The following is a 17,961-nucleotide window of genomic DNA, read 5'->3' as shown; positions in this document are numbered from 1 at the left end:
TACAGATATATGAACATCACTGCCCTTCCATATACCCAAGGCCCTCTGGCACCGTGGTGATACTCTCTGGATCATAGGGTGAGTAGTCTGTCTCACAAACAATACCGGGCTCGGGAAGAGTTCCGTCTTGAAAATAGCTTCGAATAGCATATATAGTGCATGTCGAGCCCTGGGCCGTGATTCCATGCTAGTGAAATAGGAATCAGCAACGAAATCGAGAACAAGGATTTGGTGGGCGATGTACTTACGCCAAACCCTCCATGTTCAAGAAGCACCCCATTCTGAAAGCTCGCAGTAAGATTCTTCGCCGATCGCAGCGGCGTAACAGGGTCATATGTATTTCCAATAATAAGCATCGGATTTCTGGTCGCAACGTTGAAATCACCCTCGTGTCTCTCCTTAGACAAAATCCTCCAGTGTTGACATATCATTGCCTGGATAAACGCCGCGTCTCCAAGAAGGCGACTGGCTTTCTCGAAGGCCTTCAGGTCCGGTTCCATTTCAACCAGTGTTTGCTCGGGGAGTTTCTTGTCGGCGCAGAAGAATAGCGTACGCTGAATCGTCCGCGAGTTGTGTGAGATCGAGACCGTTTTCGATGAATACATTGTACTTTTCCGCGAATGACGTGGCATCTCCGGATAGGAGTGCCTCGAGGCCTGCAGTCAGGGCCGTGTAGGGTGGTGAATATAACGAGAAGCGGAGGTATGTTTTCACAAGGCTCGAGTAAATAAGCAGTGTCCCGGCCACGATCGGCTCGATTCTTAGTTGCGCTAGTAGTTTGTATATGTCTCTTTCTATGTCTGCAACATTGTCTCTTCGATGGGCGAGTGGGCATAGATTGGGAGCTTTCAGACACTCCTCTAAAACGCTTCGGAATATTCTGTCCCAGTCTTCCCAGCCTTCAAGGTCGCTGCGCAGCCGAATTAGCTAGATTATCATTATCTCCCAAGTTCTAGGTACTTACTAACTGTTAAAATACTGATGCGGATTAACCACCCCGTCATACACCATCCGGTCAATTCTCTCAGGGAACATAGTCGCAAGTGTCGCCCCAATGACAGTACCATAAGAAGCACCATAATATCTCAGTAATCCATCTTCTTCAATCGCGTCCACAACTTGCATGATATCCCTGGCGACGAAAGTAGTTCCCATTAGCGACCCTCGTTCCCGGAAACCAGGGTAGTTGTAGCATCTGTTCTCTATTATCTGGACCTGTCCCCAAAGACTGCCCAGTGCCAGTACATCTTCTGTGTCGGGGGCGACTGACATCGGCACACCCACATACTGCTCTCTTTCTTCCGGAGTATTGGAGCAGTTTGCTGTTAGGGTATTTGCTGTTCCTCTGAGACCATGTTAGTTCTCGTCCTCGCAATGTCTAGGTGTAAGACCCCTGACCGTGGATCAAATGCTACCAGATCATACTCGCCGGAAGTCAGTCTAGAGAGTTTCGTTAGCAGACATTGAAATATCTGACTGGAAAACAGCTCACGCATGAAAAATCCGCACATTCGCTGCTAAAGTTCCCCGTGCTTCAGCGCCCGGGCCACCAAAATTAAAGAATACAGTCCCCTTCTTCGGTGTCACAGTAGCTGGTATTTTCACCAGTTGGAGCGTCAACATCTCGTCCGAGCCGGGATCGCTATAGTCCAGCGGAACAGTGAAATTGGCGCACTGAACAACTGCGAGCACTTTTTCTTGACAAGAAGCCCAGGATACCCCCTCGGTTTGTCGGGTACGGAGTCGTGCGGGGGAAGATAAGGAGGACAAAGAAGTTGATGCGCAAGTGATTAGAAGGAGTTCCTGCAGCAACGTGTGTTTGAAGGACATATTGGCAGCAAATGAGGCTCTCGCGAATACCAGGATCTGGAACCTCGAAAGATCCAAGATCAAACACCCTCGATCGCAGTCAGTACGTACCCTGACGCATTTAAGTCGTGTGCCTTGGAGCATACACGATACACGTCTTTGTGCACCCTTGTTGATTGAAAGCTTGCTAGCGTGTCACTCCATGCATGAACGCTGCGGCGCATTTGACTGCATCGAGATTCGCTGTCCTGTCACACACCCGCCCTACCAAGTTATGAACGCCGCAAGTGCATAGGCCGCTTGGTTATAGCTACAAACTAGCCGATGGAGGAGTTCCATCTTGTCCACACTAAAAGGCTCTTCAGTGCTTTCGTTGCGTCCATGTTCCGAGCTCCCGGGGAAGAGGGTGCGATACATCACACGGAGCGGGAGTTTCGAACAAGCTTGACATCACATTTGAGACGATCGCGAGATAGTCATAGCTTGATTTGTGAGGACATGTTGGAAGGAGCTTGGCTTCCCTCCATGCCCAATATGGCTCGACGCAGCGACCGACTACTCATAGTTTGTGCTGGTCGTCGGATAAGCACTATCAGCTGTAGCAAGACCATGACCGCTCATAACGAAAGTCGGCGGAAGCCACGGAGATCGCATCAAAGCCTGACGTGTCTGTTTGCACTTCTTGATTTGCTTCGATAGGCCAAGTATATGCCGAGCTCTGAGCCCCAGGGCCCTCAGCGTCGGCGGAACTGTCGGCGGAGCGGGATTGGGGCCTCCCACTGCGGGGGCTGAGCCCTGTTCAAGTTGGCAGCATGTAGCTGATGCCGACTATCAACCAAATGACGTTGGAGCATATCTATGAGGGCGATCTGTAAGACATTGTAGCGTTGGCCCAGACCAACAAAAAGGGGAACTTGACAAGTATATAAATCGGATCTCGCAATTCTTCTCTGTCTTCAATCAAAGCAAAATCATCTCTGATTCTACACCATCACCCAGCCTTTCTCCAATTCCTCAATGACAATGCGCGTTATTCCCAGCCTCTGTTTCCTTCTAGCAGTCTGTTCGGTTGATGCCCGGCAAGGCTCCAACTCGAGCAGCAGCAGCAGCAGCAGCAAGGCAGTTTACGTTCTGACAAACAACGCAGACAATGCGGTCATTGGAGTTCCCATTGAGAAAAATGGCCTCCTCGGATACGGCCAGATCGCTAGCACTGGAGGCATTGGACAGAGTGGAGTGGACTCGGATGGACTACCCGCGGGTCCAGACTCGCTGTTTAGTCAGGGGGCATTGGCTGTTGCAGGGGAGGTAAATATACAAGTACTACTGCATACCAAATCTGGGACTAATCAGGTATCGCTCAATCTAGTACGTCTTCGCAGTCAACCCCGGATCCAGCACCCTGAGCATGCTAAAAGCCAACCACCACAACCCGTCCAAGCTCACCCTCGTTGGCAAACCCGCTCCAATACCAGGTGACTTCCCCAACACCGTCGCCGCGTCAGTCAAAGGCCGTCTCGTCTGTGTCGGAACAACCGGAACCAGGGCCGGCGTATCCTGCACCACCTACAGCAAGGCCGGACTAGGCGAGTTCGATGAATTACGTCCCTTCGATCTCGGCCAGTCCAACCCTGCAGTTGGACCAGAGAATACCCTCTCACATGTTCTGTTCTCAGCAGATGAGTCGCTTCTCTACGCCGCGGTCAAGGGTGATGGGGCCACGGGCAATTTAGGCTTCTTCGCCGTTTACCCCGTCCGATATGGCTGTTCGGATGATACTGATACTGATACGGCTGCCAGCGTGCAAGTGGCAAGAGAAGGCATCCAAAGTTCACCACCTGGCACAGGGCTGCTCTTCGGCGCAGTTGTCGTTCCATCTTCAGAACTCATCTTCGTCACGGATCCTTTCGGCGCTACAGTCCTCAAGGTTGATAGGAGCACCTATGAAGCCGCTGAAGTCGCAAGGGCCGATGTCCCCGATCAGATGGCAATCTGCTGGGCCGCTTACTCGGACAAAACAAACAGCGTCTTCGTCACGGATGTCGCCGTCAACCGCCTTGTTGAGCTTGACGCAACTGACGCGAGGATTCTGTTGACCGCTGACCTTCCGAATGACGACCCCGGTCTTGTCGATCTTCAGGTTGTTGACAAGCACATTTATGCGCTGTCCCCGGGGAATGGGACGGCTGATGCTGCGATTACGGTCTTTGATATTGATAAAGATCGGCAGGTTCAGCGCCTCTCGCTTGCTGGGTTTGGGGCGGGGCCGAGTGCGATGGGGATGGCGTATCTTGAGCTGTGATCCTCGCCGAGGGAACTGAAGGATTTGAACAAGAACTCTGTAAGGGGTACCGACTGAGTGATCTCGGGTGATGTTTCTCTGAGTGATAAGGCTGACACTAAGCCTTGATTGCTTTTCTTTGCTACTGCCTACTAGTACTGCCTACTGTCTTTACCAGTTTGATTCAACATATCAAGGCTGAGCTGCTGAGCTATAATGCAAACCATTCTTTTCTAGATAAAAAAATGAATTATGGCACTATCATGCAGCACGCTTTTTCACTGTGACATCCATCCCATACTGTCTGAAAAAACCAGTAGTTCTCGACTGTGAATCTCTTCGGATCTTGGAGGGTAAATTGGAAGACATCTTTAGCTTCGCCTCAGTTGCTTCGATACTACTCACTTACATCGTAATGCAGAACCAAGGCCGGAACAATCTTCTTCAACTCAAGGATAGCGATATTGGCGCCCTAGACACACGCGCCTTCCAGCTCCAAACTACACAATACTGTCAGTCGAGGCACCGGAAATCAGGAAGAAATATACATACCGTCAACACCGCAGCCTCTCGCTTCGCCTTCAGTTCCTTCGGCACCATCCACCTGTCTGGATTCCATAAACCCGTATCCTCGCCAAATGTCGGCTTATGACGATTCACGACATACGGGTTCAACCCAATCACCGTGCCCTCAGCGAAGTAATCCCCACCGATCATCATCCCGCCCCTGGCAACAATTCGTTCAAAAGGGAGACAGAAAGGCAGATGCACGCGGAGAGCCTCGAGGTTACAGGTGTCGAGGTAGGGCAAATCGCAGACGTCCTTCCAGGACGGGTATGGCTTGTTAAACGCGTTCGCCTTGTCTGCTTGGACTAGTTCGTTCTGAAGGCGGTTGGGAACAGTCCGCGTGTGTTAGGAGATTATACCAGACCGTGCGCATGACGACGGCGACTGAGTCCGAGCCGGCGGTGATATTGGAGAAGGTCCATGCGTTGATGAACCTGTCTATGATTAGTCTTCCCTTTTCTAGGTATCCTCAGATCGGAAGAGGCTAAAATACCACGGTGGAAGCGAATGATTTGCCTGGATCTCCATGAACGAGGAGAGCATGTCTCCGTTTCCCCCGTCTTCCGTCGGCCCTACCCTCTGTGCCTCTTGTCGTTTCGCAACGAACTTCGCGACAATTCCCATTAGAGACAGGCCGGTAGCTCCTTGGAACATAGTCACAATGGCGTTCTTGTTCCAGACCTCGTCCAGCCAGGGGATTTGCGTGAACTACACACATATAGGCATTAGCCACTGACCCATCTACCCTATACCTTGAAGGAGCTAGATAAACTTACCGGCGCCGCACCTTTCAAAAACGTCCAAACGGCATTCAACATCCCACCAACATCCTTTTCCTGTTCCAGAAACCCATACCTTTTCGAAAATGTCAAAAGTCCGCATAACGTCGAACGCAAAATACTGCAACCAGCTCGCCAGGTCAAACGTCTCCTGCGACTTCACAAACCGCTTATCAATCTGCTCGGTCACAACATCAAGCGTTCTGTCAATGAAGACCTCCAACGAAAGAACTTTCGACGTCGAGTATAATCCCGCAATAGGCGATCGTAGACTTTTATGTACTTTCTCGTCCCGCGAGCTGAAGACTGCAGGTAAGGCGCCGTTTTTCGTCCAGGGTGCTAATGTCTTGTAGAAGTTGCTCTTGGGTAGATTTCATCAGCGCGCCAAGCCCTCAGTGCACATTCACTTCCACTGCAGAACTCACTCACCTTTTGGAACGCCCATCCGTGTAGGATAAACGATCGGAATCCCAGCCGGGATGCTTAACGAGACCATATTGGGTCCGAACCGCACGACCTCGCCATACTTTTTATGCATTGACTGCTGGATTTCGTGTGCGCGGCCGTTGGTCACCCATGAAACGCGCTGGAGATTTGTGAAGCGGGCCCAGAATGGACCGGGGATGTGTAGAAGGGCCCAGTATACCCGGATGAGGTGGATTGCTGCGTAGCAGAGCAGAAGAGCTAGGGCTATTTGGGGGGATGCTTATGCTCAAGGTCAGCTGGCTGTTAACGAGAGCCATTCTGCGTACGTTGGCATATTGAAGTCAATGAGAGTGGAAAGAGGGGAGCTAGTGGGCAACTACAGATAAATGAGGTGAGGGATGGTGTTCACTCGGAAAACAGAGCAGACAATCTATACAGAGTGAATACACAGTGGAGTACCAACTTTAGGAACACAATCAATCTGTGAATTGAAACCAGCACTGCGAACTCCATCATGCAATATGGGCTCGGTATATCCATCCCATCTATCTACAGAATTCATAGTTCGGACAAAATACGGCGCCGGCACCGACACCGACAGGAACGAGATCAACACGCCGCTACGGGATCACCGAAACCAGGATTTACAGCGTGAAGAGGTGGCTTGAGGCTCATTCCAACTTCGCCGTCCTAATACTCCGGCACGCACTGCGCCCACGATGGGCTATAGATCAACCGGAGTTTCAACGCCGGTCCGGAGGGTCTAGGCCGCCGGAGCCGGAGATGGACGGAGTTCTTAAGTCCGCGGGGAGTCACACCGGAAGATCGGCTTATCTCCGTAGCATAACATCTCGCTGTCGACCGTGGATCAAGCTCTCTTGGGGTTGGCGTTCTTTCAGACAACGGTGTCGCCATCATTCATCGGCGTCGGGATTGAATGGCACTTTTCTGGGAGGTAGTTGGGGCAGCTTTGGGCTTGAGCTTGGACTTTAGGGTTCGTTCTATGCTACTATGTACTCTCGAGAGGAAAAACTCGTACATTGAATGAAGAACGCATCTGATCCAATGTAATTTATGGAATAAACATTATGTAGAAACAAGAAAAACACATTGAAAGACATCAAGCAAAGGTATCACAACATCAACACCAATCATAAGTACGGACGGATCTGCTCCTCGTTCCACTCCCAGAACTTCTTCGCCTGCTCGGTATCGGTGAAGAGATCGCGGCGGGGACAGGCAATTTTACCGGGGTAGGAAACTAGAATACAAGATTAGCATATCGTTGCCAGGGAGGTAGAGGAAATGCCTACTCCACTCTTTCAAAGCAACATCAGGAGTCACGTCGGGCGACAAACCGGCGTAGAGCTGCGTGTAGGCGCCTGTCTCGGGCTTGTTCGAGATAAGTTTCTATCTCTTGTTAGCACTATCTCCAAGCTCCAAGTAGTGTCACGACAGGTAAGGATAACAACTGGACAAACTCACCACAGCAGCAGCCATAAACCGATTCATATCACGCTGCAATCCCGTCGTCGCAACACCCGGATCAAGCGAGATACTCACGATCCCCTCCTGCTTATGACGCCTCATCATCTCAACAGCCTGCATGATCGTTCCAGCCTTGCTCCGACCATATTTAATCCTAGCACCTTCATTCCGCTTGTAGTCGAGGTTCTCAAAGTCGATTGCAGGCTTGGGCGCCCACGAGACAGCATCAGACGCGACCCAGACAACACGGACCGAGTCCTTGGGTTCCTCCTTTGCCGTCGCAGCAAGAACAGGGGAGAGTAACTTCACGAAGAGATGATGCCCGATATTATTCGTTCCCAGCTGGAGCTCATAGCCCTGCGTCGTTTGTGCTCCCTCGGGCGGGAACATGACGCCGGCATTGTTGAAGAGGACGTTGAGCTTCGATTCCCTGGCTAGAAACTCCTCAGCGGATTTTTTGATCGTCGTTAGGTCTGAGAGGTGAAGGCTGAGCGCTTCTAGGTGCCCGGTTGAGTTTGGATGGCCATTTTTGATATCTGCGATGACTTCCTCTGTCTTTTTGGCGTTGCGTGCGGCGAGGTATACTTTTGCGTTGTGTTGATAGAGGAATGTTGAGAGGAGGAGGCCGTAGCCGGATGTTGCACCAGTTACGATAAAGACCTGTCGTTGATATCGTCAGTACAGCTCAACCTAGCCCGTCATACCCAGTTCAGCTTGGAGTCAAAGGGAAGCTCACCTTGCCAGATTGATCTGGAAGATTTGCCTCAGTCAAGGGCGCCTTGCCAGAAAATGGAGTCATTATGAAACGGGTATCTCTTCAAGGACAAAATAGACGGACCAAAGCAAGTAGTTGACAGTTGACAGTCGACAGTCGACAGTCGACAGTCCCTCGTGTCATGGGGCATGCCATCTTGATATAGTCCATTTTTATGCCCGATAGGGAGTCTCCATTAGCCCCTGCCGTCGTGAATCGTCCGCATGCGACGGATCCGTAGATCGACTCCACTCCTACTAGCTTTCAATAGAGGATGCACCTCGGCAGTAGTCTGCCTACCCTTGGAACTGGAGGTAGCAGCTAGCAAGATCTCGGCGTTGAGATCCCTGGTCAAGTTACTCCGACCCTTGCCGGGGCCGGTTAATGGGTTTCTATCCCTGTCAGAACGGTGCCTACGCCTCTACAATCCTTATTATAGCTTGAATAAGGAGGTAAGAACAGGCTCAGTCCGACCTGAAGCCTCTATATTGCACAGAAAAGAGACCACTTTCAGGTGAAATAGCAGGCTGGAGCAGGGTGACGTGTCCGACAACGAACCGGAGTTCACATTCCGGTCGCTGGCATGGGCTCTTGGCACCTGGTCTTTCTCTCTCTCCCATCGTAGCATCATCTATTATTCTTCAGTCTCGGTAAGATAGACGGATCGCCAATTATGAGGATCTATCTTATCAACTCAAGAAACTCTATCTAATTTGCGGATCATGAGGTTGGGTTACGAAAGCACCTTGGGTAGGCAATGGCACGCTTAGGGCTATCCGAGTCACGATCTCGTCGGCCCTCCAGGAGACGAACGCACTCGTTCCGCGCCCTGTCCACCATATCACCCTCATCAAATTCCCAGACTCGCGAATAACTCGCCCAGATCTCATCGAAGTGTTTCTGAATTCTGCCACATGCAGATATCGCCTACCGCACGCGAATCCCGCACCACCGTCAGCGAGCGCTCCAGTCGGATCGCGCTATACGCCTGAAAGGCCGCCTGAATAGCGGCGCTTTTGTCCCTGGCAGAACCAGAATCAGCTCTCTGCAACGCGACATCAAGAGTCGCAGCCAAGACCGCGGCATCCTCAACACCCATTGCCGCTCCCGACGCCAGAAACGGCGTGGTCGCGTGCGCTGCGTCGCCGGCTATACAGACACAGCCTGATGTATACGTAGTCGCTGGATGTGTCGAAGATAGCCCACTTGTTGGGACGCTCGGGGAGGAAGTCAATCACGGTGCGGATATCAGCCTTCCGGCATTTCATTGCTTTTTGCGCTGTGGAGCGGTAGCATGTTTCGAGCTGTTTGTTGCTGTCAGGCCAGTCCTCGGGCATTTTGCAGAAGAGAATCATGTTAACGAGGGTGTTGTTTGCAACCTTCATACGTTCGTGTTAGTGGACATCAATATATAATTGATATGCTGTATTGTCTCACCGGATATGTGACTGTATAACCTCCCGGTCCGACATGTAGACAGTGGCTGTACCCCTTGTCTTCGCCCATGGCCGCCAGGGCCCCGTCGGTGGGAAGTAACGCGCGGTAGGCGACTGTATGCGTGAATCCGGGGTATGCAGCTGGATCGCTCTCTCCAAGCATAATGCGACGAGTCCGTGACTTGAGCCCATCACAGCCAATCACTAAACCCATGAGTCAGTTTCAATCCTCCAAGAAGCTATGCTCCGAAGGTATACATACCAGCATCAACCTCGACCACAACCCCATCCCTAAACCTCAAAACGACATTCCCCCCCTCGCCATCACCAGTCCGATCCTCAACCCCATCCAACACCTTCCCAAACTCCACCACACCCTGCGGTACCTCCCTCCCAAGACTCTCAAGAAATTTCGCCCTGAGGCACCCCCCAATAATCCGGCCTATGCGCTGGAATCTGCCACCTTGGCTCACCCCCATCAACATACTCCCTAAACCCATCAAAATACCGAATAAAGGGGTACCCATTTGGCGCTGCAACGCGTTTTAGCGCTTCATAGACGCGTGGCGAAACGAGTCTCATTGCCTCGCGCGCGCCGGAAGGGAATGAGAAACCTGCGCTTGTTTCGTGAATTTGGACGAGCGCTCGTAGATTTTTACGTTGATTCCGCGGTCGAGGAGTCCGATGGCTGTTATTAGGCCGATTATTCCCCTGCCTATTATTGCTATCTTGCAGGTAGTGCGGAGGGTTGGGGGTGTTTGGGGAGCGGTTGGGGACTCCATTGTTGTAGTGGCGTGAGCGTGGATGGATGGTTCTTTCAGGCTGGCGGCGCTTTTGCTCTCTGGTTGTTTAATGTGCCCGGAAGACTTGTTCGTGGAGGGTCCTAGCAGTAAATAAATGACGGAGCCCATAGTTGACGGTATTTACTAAAGGAGGTAGGTAAAGGCAGCAGCTAAGCGGGCCCTAAACAAACTTCGAGATGATATCAACAGTGGTAGCCACCGAGGTTGGATCCATGAAACCATCGCAAACCTCCCAACATATTGGACAGCTTTGTACCGGGCAATGCCAGATATCGGCGAGTTGGTCCCTGGTCCAAAGCGACTGCAGATTCTCAAGGCGGTACTGAGCGGTGATAATGACAATGAGGGGGATTTCAGGTCATTCAACATCATACTAACACCTCTCGTGGTGCTCACTCATCTGACCGAGTTTGATCAATACCGCGCGCAAAACACCATCAACAACGGAACAAAGGCTATCGGCTTCTGCACGGGGCTGCTGAGCACATTCGCAGTCGCTAGCTCGCATACGGCACAAGTTTTTCAAAAGGTACGGTGCCGTGGCGATCAGGCTTGCCATGTTGATCGGTGCCCTGTCGACGCGGAAGAGGCACGGCAGGAAATCCTTGGCAACGGTCAGTCAGTATCAGACTCGGTGGCATGGGCAAATGAGAAACAAAAGGAGAAGTTGCGCGAGATTCTCAGCCGATGGCGTCCAGAGGTTTACCTGTCCGTCCAGTACGATCGTGCACGAGCGACCCTCACCAGCTCAGGGCGAGCTGCATTCGCCGTTGCTCAGGAGCTGCGAGAGGCCGGGGTGACTGTGGCCAAGGTTGGGCTGCACGCTTTCACGATCCATCCGAAGCGAGAAATACGTATACCGATGCGCTGATCGATCTGTGTAATCAGAACCCCGACCTTCAGCTTGCCACGACCCCGGCCATAGACATAGCCCTACAGGCATACTAGCACAAGCTTGCACGAGATCGGTCAAAGCCGTTGTATCTTGGATCCGTCAAGGGACATGTCGGCCACACCGGAGCCGCAGCTGGTGTGATCTCTCTCATCAAGGTGCTCATGATGATGAACGAAGGCTTCATCCCCCGCAAGCCAGTCACACTCGTCCGAGTCCACGTATTGCTGCGCCAACGGACAAGATGCAAATCAGCACAGTCCTCCGGGAATGGGAAGCACCTCGAAAGGCAGCTTTAGTCAACAGCTACGGGGCTTCGGGATCCAATACGTCCATGGTCGTCCTCCAACCTCCAAAGCCCCATTTAGCCTCGCACCCACCTCTGGGTCAAGAAGGACTGGCACTCCCATTCTGGATTTCCGGCACGGATGACCGAGAGATCAACGCATATTGTGCACGTCTTGCCAAGTACATTAGCGCACATCCGTCAGTACAGTTGGCTGATCTCCCCGTCAACCTAAGTCGGCAGCTCAATCGGGCTTTACCAAGGCAGCTGCTGTTCAGTTGCCGCTCCATCTCGGAACTCAAGACGATGCTGTCTCGGGGCGAATCGAACGTCAGCCAGGCAGTTCATCCAGAGCGTCCGGTGATCCTTTGCTTCGGCGGACAGGTCTCAACCTTTGTCGGTTTGAACCGACCAGTGTACGACAGCGTGAGTCTCCTGCGTCGGTATCTAGATGAGTGCGATAGTGCAATGATGGCCATGGGGTTGGAGAGTTTCTACCCCGACATATTCTCCACCAACCCTATCGAGGACACAGTCAAGCTTCAGTGCATGCTCTTTGCCATGCAATACAGTTGCGCCCGGTGCTGGATGGACTGCGGAGTTTCGAACAAAATTGCTGCCGTTATCGGTTACAGTTTTGGTGAGCTCACAGCCTTGTGTATATCTGGCGTTCTCAATGTCCAGGATACTATCAAGCTGGTCGCTGGTCGTGCACGCCTCATTCGAGACCAATGGGGAAGTGACAAGGGCGCTATGATGGCATTTGAAGGAGACGAGAGCACTGTCCATCAGCTGCTCGAAGATGCCTCAAAAGATACGACATCCGAACACCCTGCCAGCGTTGCATGCTACAATGGCCCGCGCAGTTTCACGCTCGCTGGGTCGACTGCGGCCATCCAGGGAGTCAGGGAGACCACCGTGAGCAAGTACGCATTCATCCGTCACAAACAGCTCAATGTGACGAACTCGTTTCATTTCAGTCTTGCCGATGGCATTATGGAGCGTCTTACCCGACTTGGAAAGGAGTTGACATTCAATTCTCCTGCCATTCATTTCGAGCACGCACAGTCCACCCCTTCGACCGGAGCCAAACCTTCGTTCACTTTCGTCGCCGACCACTTGCGCAAGCCAGTGTACTTCTACCATGCAATCGAGCGTTTGGCCAGGGCCTATCCCGACAGTATCTGGCTGGAAGCAGGGTCGAACTCGACGATCACGACAATGACAGGCCAGGCTCTGCGTCCGACCTCCGACATGAATGTGACATCGAAGCACCATTTCCAAGCGCTCAACATCACTCACGGCGTCCGGGGTTCAGATAGTCTTCTAAGACCACTCTTTCCCTGTGGAGGTAAGGTCTCCGCTTGTCCTTTTGGCAGCATCACCCTGTGCATATGTCTCAATATGCGCACCTCGTCCTTCCACCTCGTCAGTTCGCAAAGACGCGCCACGGCCAAGATATCATTCCAGCAAAATCAGATCGCAGTGCAGCGCAGAAAGCCGATACTCAGCCATCAGACGGCCTGTGGACCTTCATTGAATACGAGGACAACAACGACAAGAGACCTCGTTTCCGCATCAACTCCAAGTCGGAGAAATATCTGGCCATGGTCGAGGGCCATGCGATGGCTCGCACTGCGGCGATCTGTCCGACTGGGCTGGAGGTTGACATGGCCATTGAGGCTCTCTTCAGCTTACATCCGGGCTGGACAGAGAAACGACTTCAGCCTATGCTGACGGACATGATTAACTCTGCTCCTGTCTGCCTTGACCCATCTCGAACATTCTGACTAAACCTTTCTGCCACGGACGACACTCGCAGACTCTGGGACTGGAACATCACCAGCACCCGCAAGAACAGCACATCGGCGCTCCTTCATGTCAAGGGTTCCCTTCATATCCGCTCACCGGACGATGCCATTTACCGAGCTGAATTTGCGCGCCTCGAGCGAGTTGTTCCGCACCGCAAATGCACCGATATCCTTGACATGGTAGGGGCAGCACTCATCGACGAGGAGGATGAAATCCGCGTCCTGCAGGGACGCAATGTGTACCAAGGCTTCAGCGATGTCATTTCGTAAACTGACCTCTACCGCAGTCTCCGACGGCTTGTTGGGCAAGGGAATGAGAGCGCTGCATGTGTCCTGCGCAAACGCTCCCACGAGACGTGGCTTGATGTGCCGTTGAGTGAATGTTTCATGCAGACGGGCGGTATCTGGGTCAGTTGTATGACAGACCGTAGTCCAGACGATGTGTTTATCGCCACGGGCTGCGAGCTGTGGATGCGCTCGCCGCACTTGGCCGATGCGAAGAAGGATGATGAGGGCCCCGAGCTCTGCCATGTGCTGGCTCGTCATTCACGTGTCTCTGACAAGGTATACCTTTCCGATGTGTTTGTGTTTGATTTCTCGCACTGGGGCTTTGACTGAGGTCATTATGGGGACGAAGTTCAGCAGGATCCCAAAGACTGTCATGCGCAAAATCCTCAACGAGTTTGTCCCCGGGTCGAGCAACGCAGCGCAGCGGGGAGCTATCAATGAGACGATCAGAGAACTGCCCAGCACTCAAGGCACGGTCCTGCCAGTTCAGGCACCCACAAAAGCCAAGACGTCACAGTCAGACATCACTTCTCAGGTTCAGCAGCTCCTCTCCAGCATCTCTGGTATTGAGCCAGCGAAAATCGATCGTGACGCAGAGCTGGCTGATCTGGGTGTCGACTCCCTAATGGCCATGGAACTGGCCCGTGAGATCGAGGGCCTTTTCAACTTCTCTCCTGAACACAACGACCTGCTCGAGGCCACGACCGTGGACAAGCTGACTAGCTATATTTCAAGCTCTCTACCTGGCTCCTTGGTTGCATCAACAGGCATTGACAATCAAGCGTCTTCATAGACAGACACGACCGGGGACTCTGATCCTTCCACTCCAACGGAAACGTGCTCCAGCGAAGACTTCAGGGAGCCATTCGTCAATGGCGATGATACTGATATATCATTTCTCCCTGAAACCGACCCTTGCTTTCTCAAACAGGAGTCACTCTTACCATTGATGAACCAACCGGCCAACCGAGAGGAAATAGCAGAGCAATATGTCGCCAAATATACAGCCGGGTTCATTCCTCCTAGCCCAACACGGTTAGTGAGCAACGACCAAAAACGCAGCGGCTCCGTCATTATCATCACCGGTGCTACTGGCAGCCTCGGGTCGCACTTGGTGGCAAGATTCGCGCGCAATCCATCAGTTCGCGCTGTTGTTTGCTTGAACCGACGCAGCAACACCCCGGGGATAATCAGGCAACGCGAGGCACTCTCATCACGCATGCTGGAGCTGACCGAGGCCGAATGCGCCAAACTGCGTATGCTGGATGGTAACATCGCGGAGCCACACCTGGGTCTTCCCGCCGACGAGTATACCTGGCTTGCGCACAATGCCACTCACATTGTGCACAATGCATGGCCAATGAGCCTTGCACGGCCAATCCATACCTTTGTCCCCCAATTTCAAGCACTGCGCAACCTGCTCGACCTAGCCCGGGAAATGGTCTGCAACGCCGCTCTCGAAGATCCTCGCGTAGGGTTCCAATTCGTCTCATCGATCAGCGTCGTCGGCTCTGCTGCTCAACAGCGCGTTCTGGAGCAACGCGTCGACATTAGCTCGTTTTTACCTCTCAGTTACTAACCCCGAAGCCAAATGGGTGTGCGAGCGAATGCTGGACGAGACGCTCCACTGCTAGCCAGACTCCTTCCGACCCATGGTCGTGCGCCCCGGCCAAATCACAGGCTCAACACATACCGGCATCTGGCCAAACACCGAACACATGCCCATGTTCATGAAGACTGCGCAAGCGCTCCAGGCGTGGCCAAACCTCGACGGGCCCCTACACTGGGTACCCGCCGACACAGTCGCGCAAACAATGACCGACCTTCTTCTTCCCAGCGAAAGTTCTACTCAAGATCGACCCGGCGAACCAGATGCATACCCAGTCTACCACATTGACAATCCCATCGGCCAACCATGGAAGGAAATGTCGCGCGTCATAACACGCGCCCTATCAATCCCACGCGATAGAATCATCCCGTACCAAGACTTCCTCAACCTCCTGCGCTCTTCAGGCCTCAATCGCGACAGGGACATACCCGACGCCAAGATAATGGACTTTTTCACGCGCGACTTCGAGAATATGGTCTGTGGTGGGCTGATTCTGGATACGACGGTGTCGCAGCAGCATTCGAAGGCTATGGCGGCTCAGGGGCCTGTTAGTGAGGAGGAAGTAGGCAGGTATATTCAGCGGTGGAAAGATAAGTTTATCAAGTGACTGCCAATCTCTCACTATTTGTTTAGATTTGGAAACAATGGTGTCTATTTTGTGTTGATTGTCGTGGGTTTTCTGCGGAGCCTTGGGTTGTTTTGCATTTATGCGCGTTTTTGTGCAGTACGCACCTAATTTGTAATATGCCCGCTTTCATCCCGTGCATAAATCTGAATTCATTGCGTATCCTCGCAGAATCCTACAAGTAATAGACGACATTATCAAGTGTACCTTTACTGCTTTGATACGCAATATTATCTGAAGACTTGATAATGATGAGCTTCTGTACTTCATATTGCGCTCAGTAGGGTTCGCCAAAACCAAGACGTGCATCGGCCACTAGACAAATATTTCCTGCTGGGCCGTAGCCGAGACAATGGTCCTATCCGTATAATGGAAAAGCAATTGATTCAATATCCTCTTACATGAAGACTAGGTAAAAGCGACCAGTACGCAGAAACATAAGAGATGTACCACTAGTCTACATAGCAAGGCCTGACCGAATATGACCGCAGCTTAAGCGGACATGCTCTACACCTGACTTATGTGCACGCCCGGCTCAGAATTTATAGCAGAGGTTAAGAATGATATTAACATTAAGTTGCAGGGTATTAGAGTTGATTAATCTTATGGTTAAATGGGAAGATATAACTTGTGAAACCGGGACGGAGAATTAGAATTAAGAAGTTCAGAGGATGCGGAGTCTCCTGGCGACGAGAAAACACAACAAAACCAGCGCGAGGAGCACACCGAGGATACTGAACCACGCGATTAGATTGTTCGCTTCCTCTGCTGGAACAGTTACATTCATCCCGAAGAGCGCGGTAACAAACTGTAGCGGGACGACAATGCCCGCGATCGTTGTCAGCCTGCTTAGCCCCGAAGCAATTTGGTTCCGCATCCGCGTGGAGTCGAAGGAGAGCTGGCTGAGGAACTTCGACTGCCCACGGGAGAGCATCTGCTCTGCTGCGTCGAGGTTCGCCATCATTGTCAGGACATGGTCTTCGATATCGCTGAGATAGAGCGTGACTTCGGGTGAGGAGGCACCAAAGGCATCGCAGTGGCGGGCGAAACAGCGGATGACGTCCGTCTTGTCGTTGAGGAGCTGTCGGATGTGGAGGACTTCTTTCCGGCACCGGTAGATCTGCTGGAGGGCTAATCCGATGTCGTCTGGGCGGGTGATGGATACACTGTCCTCCATTGATTCGACGCTGCTTTCGACTTGATTGATGAACGGCGCAAAACCGTCGACAATATCGTCGCTGGAAAGATCAGAAAAGCTCCTGATTATACATTGATATGAACGTACATAAGCGCATAGCAGATCCAGTCACTCGTCAAGTAGAGATGACTCTGGTGCTCCTTGATGCGGCTTCGCACATGCCCCACGTGGGGATTGCTCCCCATAGAGAAACTGAGCACCCCATCGCGGAAGACGACGGCGTACACGTTCACCGTCGAAGTCCGCACACCCTCTTGTGTTTCCACCTGGCGCGCCGGTCGCAATGACAAGAAGTAGTACGGGCCGAACGTTTCGATCTTCTCACGGGTCTCTCGGATCTTGATGTCCTCCGTCGTGAGCGGGTGCAGATTGAAAATGCGCGAGAGCATCTCGATATCGTCCTCCGACGGGGCCGTTACGTCCAGCCACCACAGACCAGGGTGTGTTCCATCCTCGAGCAGCGGACAAAGCGGTTCGTAGATTGCTTTCAGGTCATCGAGACTAGAAGCCTGCACGGCGGAATCCAGTTGCGAGGTGAAGAAGGTGAACTGAGTCTGTTCGGAGAGCACCGAGTCCTTTTCGTCGAGGACTATCTGGGGATTCTTCGCGGCGTCGGGTTTGACCCGGAAATAGGAAAGCTTGAAGGGACTCATCCCCGGCATCGATTGGGGAGTTGGAGGGCGACGGTGTCGGTGACGGTTGGCCGTGCGACTAGTTGAGAGGAACCCGGGGCTCCAATGACGGCGACATCAATAGAAGAGCGAGAAGAGGGCCGCATAGTATACTGGATGATGAGCTGGAGAAAAACATACACCATTAAGAAAGAGAAGGGGAGGGGGCTGAGCAGAAGAACAAATTCCGTCAAAGCAATGCCATTCACGTGACCTGCAAATCATATTTGTGGCCTCA

The 17,961-nt window shown here is 52.4% G+C and overlaps 9 protein-coding genes across 9 annotated transcripts; 4 read left to right on the top strand and 5 right to left on the bottom strand.

Annotated features, from left to right (window-relative positions):
- Positions 1-16: 16 nt before the first annotated feature.
- On the bottom strand, positions 17-1,830 carry BDV17DRAFT_288039 (alpha/beta hydrolase; the record flags this gene model as incomplete). The annotated part of the gene is made up of 6 exons (XM_073761303.1): positions 17-187; positions 249-554; positions 604-910; positions 965-1,345; positions 1,399-1,440; positions 1,493-1,830. The coding sequence occupies 6 exons, from the start codon at positions 1,828-1,830 to the stop codon at positions 17-19; spliced, it is 1,545 nt and encodes a 514-aa protein (XP_073619364.1).
- A 1,002-nt stretch (positions 1,831-2,832) lies between these two features.
- Positions 2,833-4,111, top strand: BDV17DRAFT_288038 (YncE family protein; the record flags this gene model as incomplete). Its single annotated transcript, XM_073761302.1, has 2 exons — positions 2,833-3,117; positions 3,179-4,111. The coding sequence occupies 2 exons, from the start codon at positions 2,833-2,835 to the stop codon at positions 4,109-4,111; spliced, it is 1,218 nt and encodes a 405-aa protein (XP_073619363.1).
- A 240-nt stretch (positions 4,112-4,351) lies between these two features.
- On the bottom strand, positions 4,352-6,375 carry BDV17DRAFT_300655 (cytochrome P450; the record flags this gene model as incomplete). The annotated part of the gene is made up of 10 exons (XM_073764103.1): positions 4,352-4,425; positions 4,496-4,538; positions 4,573-4,590; positions 4,643-4,972; positions 5,022-5,091; positions 5,151-5,365; positions 5,434-5,512; positions 5,550-5,775; positions 5,866-6,126; positions 6,312-6,375. The coding sequence occupies 10 exons, from the start codon at positions 6,373-6,375 to the stop codon at positions 4,352-4,354; spliced, it is 1,380 nt and encodes a 459-aa protein (XP_073619362.1).
- A 638-nt stretch (positions 6,376-7,013) lies between these two features.
- Positions 7,014-8,149, bottom strand: BDV17DRAFT_300654 (uncharacterized protein; the record flags this gene model as incomplete). Its single annotated transcript, XM_073764102.1, has 4 exons — positions 7,014-7,123; positions 7,176-7,272; positions 7,348-8,010; positions 8,087-8,149. 4 exons carry the CDS (start codon positions 8,147-8,149, stop codon positions 7,014-7,016), a joined length of 933 nt encoding a protein of 310 aa, XP_073619361.1.
- Positions 8,150-9,192: 1,043 nt separating this feature from the next.
- On the bottom strand, positions 9,193-10,322 carry BDV17DRAFT_288036 (uncharacterized protein; the record flags this gene model as incomplete). Its single annotated transcript, XM_073761301.1, has 4 exons — positions 9,193-9,483; positions 9,542-9,744; positions 9,803-10,073; positions 10,155-10,322. The coding sequence occupies 4 exons, from the start codon at positions 10,320-10,322 to the stop codon at positions 9,193-9,195; spliced, it is 933 nt and encodes a 310-aa protein (XP_073619360.1).
- Positions 10,323-10,605: 283 nt separating this feature from the next.
- On the top strand, positions 10,606-11,214 carry BDV17DRAFT_288035 (uncharacterized protein; the record flags this gene model as incomplete). Its single annotated transcript, XM_073761300.1, has 1 exon — positions 10,606-11,214. One exon carries the CDS (start codon positions 10,606-10,608, stop codon positions 11,212-11,214), a length of 609 nt encoding a protein of 202 aa, XP_073619359.1.
- Positions 11,215-11,479: 265 nt separating this feature from the next.
- On the top strand, positions 11,480-13,950 carry BDV17DRAFT_288034 (acyl transferase/acyl hydrolase/lysophospholipase; the record flags this gene model as incomplete). Its single annotated transcript, XM_073761299.1, has 4 exons — positions 11,480-12,826; positions 12,901-13,281; positions 13,408-13,571; positions 13,620-13,950. The coding sequence occupies 4 exons, from the start codon at positions 11,480-11,482 to the stop codon at positions 13,948-13,950; spliced, it is 2,223 nt and encodes a 740-aa protein (XP_073619358.1).
- A 14-nt stretch (positions 13,951-13,964) lies between these two features.
- BDV17DRAFT_254636 (acyl carrier protein) lies at positions 13,965-14,471 on the top strand. The gene has a single exon (XM_073756801.1). The coding sequence runs from the start codon at positions 13,994-13,996 to the stop codon at positions 14,411-14,413; it is 420 nt and encodes a 139-aa protein (XP_073619357.1). The 5' UTR covers positions 13,965-13,993; the 3' UTR covers positions 14,414-14,471.
- Positions 14,472-16,266: 1,795 nt separating this feature from the next.
- On the bottom strand, positions 16,267-17,925 carry BDV17DRAFT_254633 (magnesium transporter CorA family protein). The gene is made up of 2 exons (XM_073756800.1): positions 17,140-17,925; positions 16,267-17,092 (listed from the first exon to the last, which is right to left on the bottom strand). The coding sequence occupies exons 1-2, from the start codon at positions 17,712-17,714 to the stop codon at positions 16,519-16,521; spliced, it is 1,149 nt and encodes a 382-aa protein (XP_073619356.1). The 5' UTR covers positions 17,715-17,925; the 3' UTR covers positions 16,267-16,518.
- Positions 17,926-17,961: the final 36 nt, after the last annotated feature.

The sequence above is a fragment of the Aspergillus undulatus genome (genome assembly GCF_047715775.1).
Source record: "Aspergillus undulatus strain CBS 261.88 unplaced genomic scaffold BDV17scaffold_6, whole genome shotgun sequence".
NCBI classification, from domain to species: domain Eukaryota; kingdom Fungi; phylum Ascomycota; class Eurotiomycetes; order Eurotiales; family Aspergillaceae; genus Aspergillus; species Aspergillus undulatus.
Note: the sequence above shows the minus strand (reverse complement) of the source record. Positions and strands in the feature narration are given on the sequence as shown.

What these genes read in the sequence shown, in the direction of transcription:
- BDV17DRAFT_254633 (XM_073756800.1), bottom strand. Translation starts at nt 17,714, where the DNA reads ATGCCGGGGATGAGTCCCTTCAAGCTTTCCTATTTCCGGGTCAAACCC. An exon ending in TGGATCTGCTATGCGCTTAT is followed by an intron (nt 17,093 to 17,139) that starts GTACGTTCATAT and finishes TGATCTTTCCAG; the next exon opens with CGACGATATTGTCGACGGTT.
- BDV17DRAFT_254636 (XM_073756801.1), top strand. Translation starts at nt 13,994, where the DNA reads ATGCGCAAAATCCTCAACGAGTTTGTCCCCGGGTCGAGCAACGCAGCG.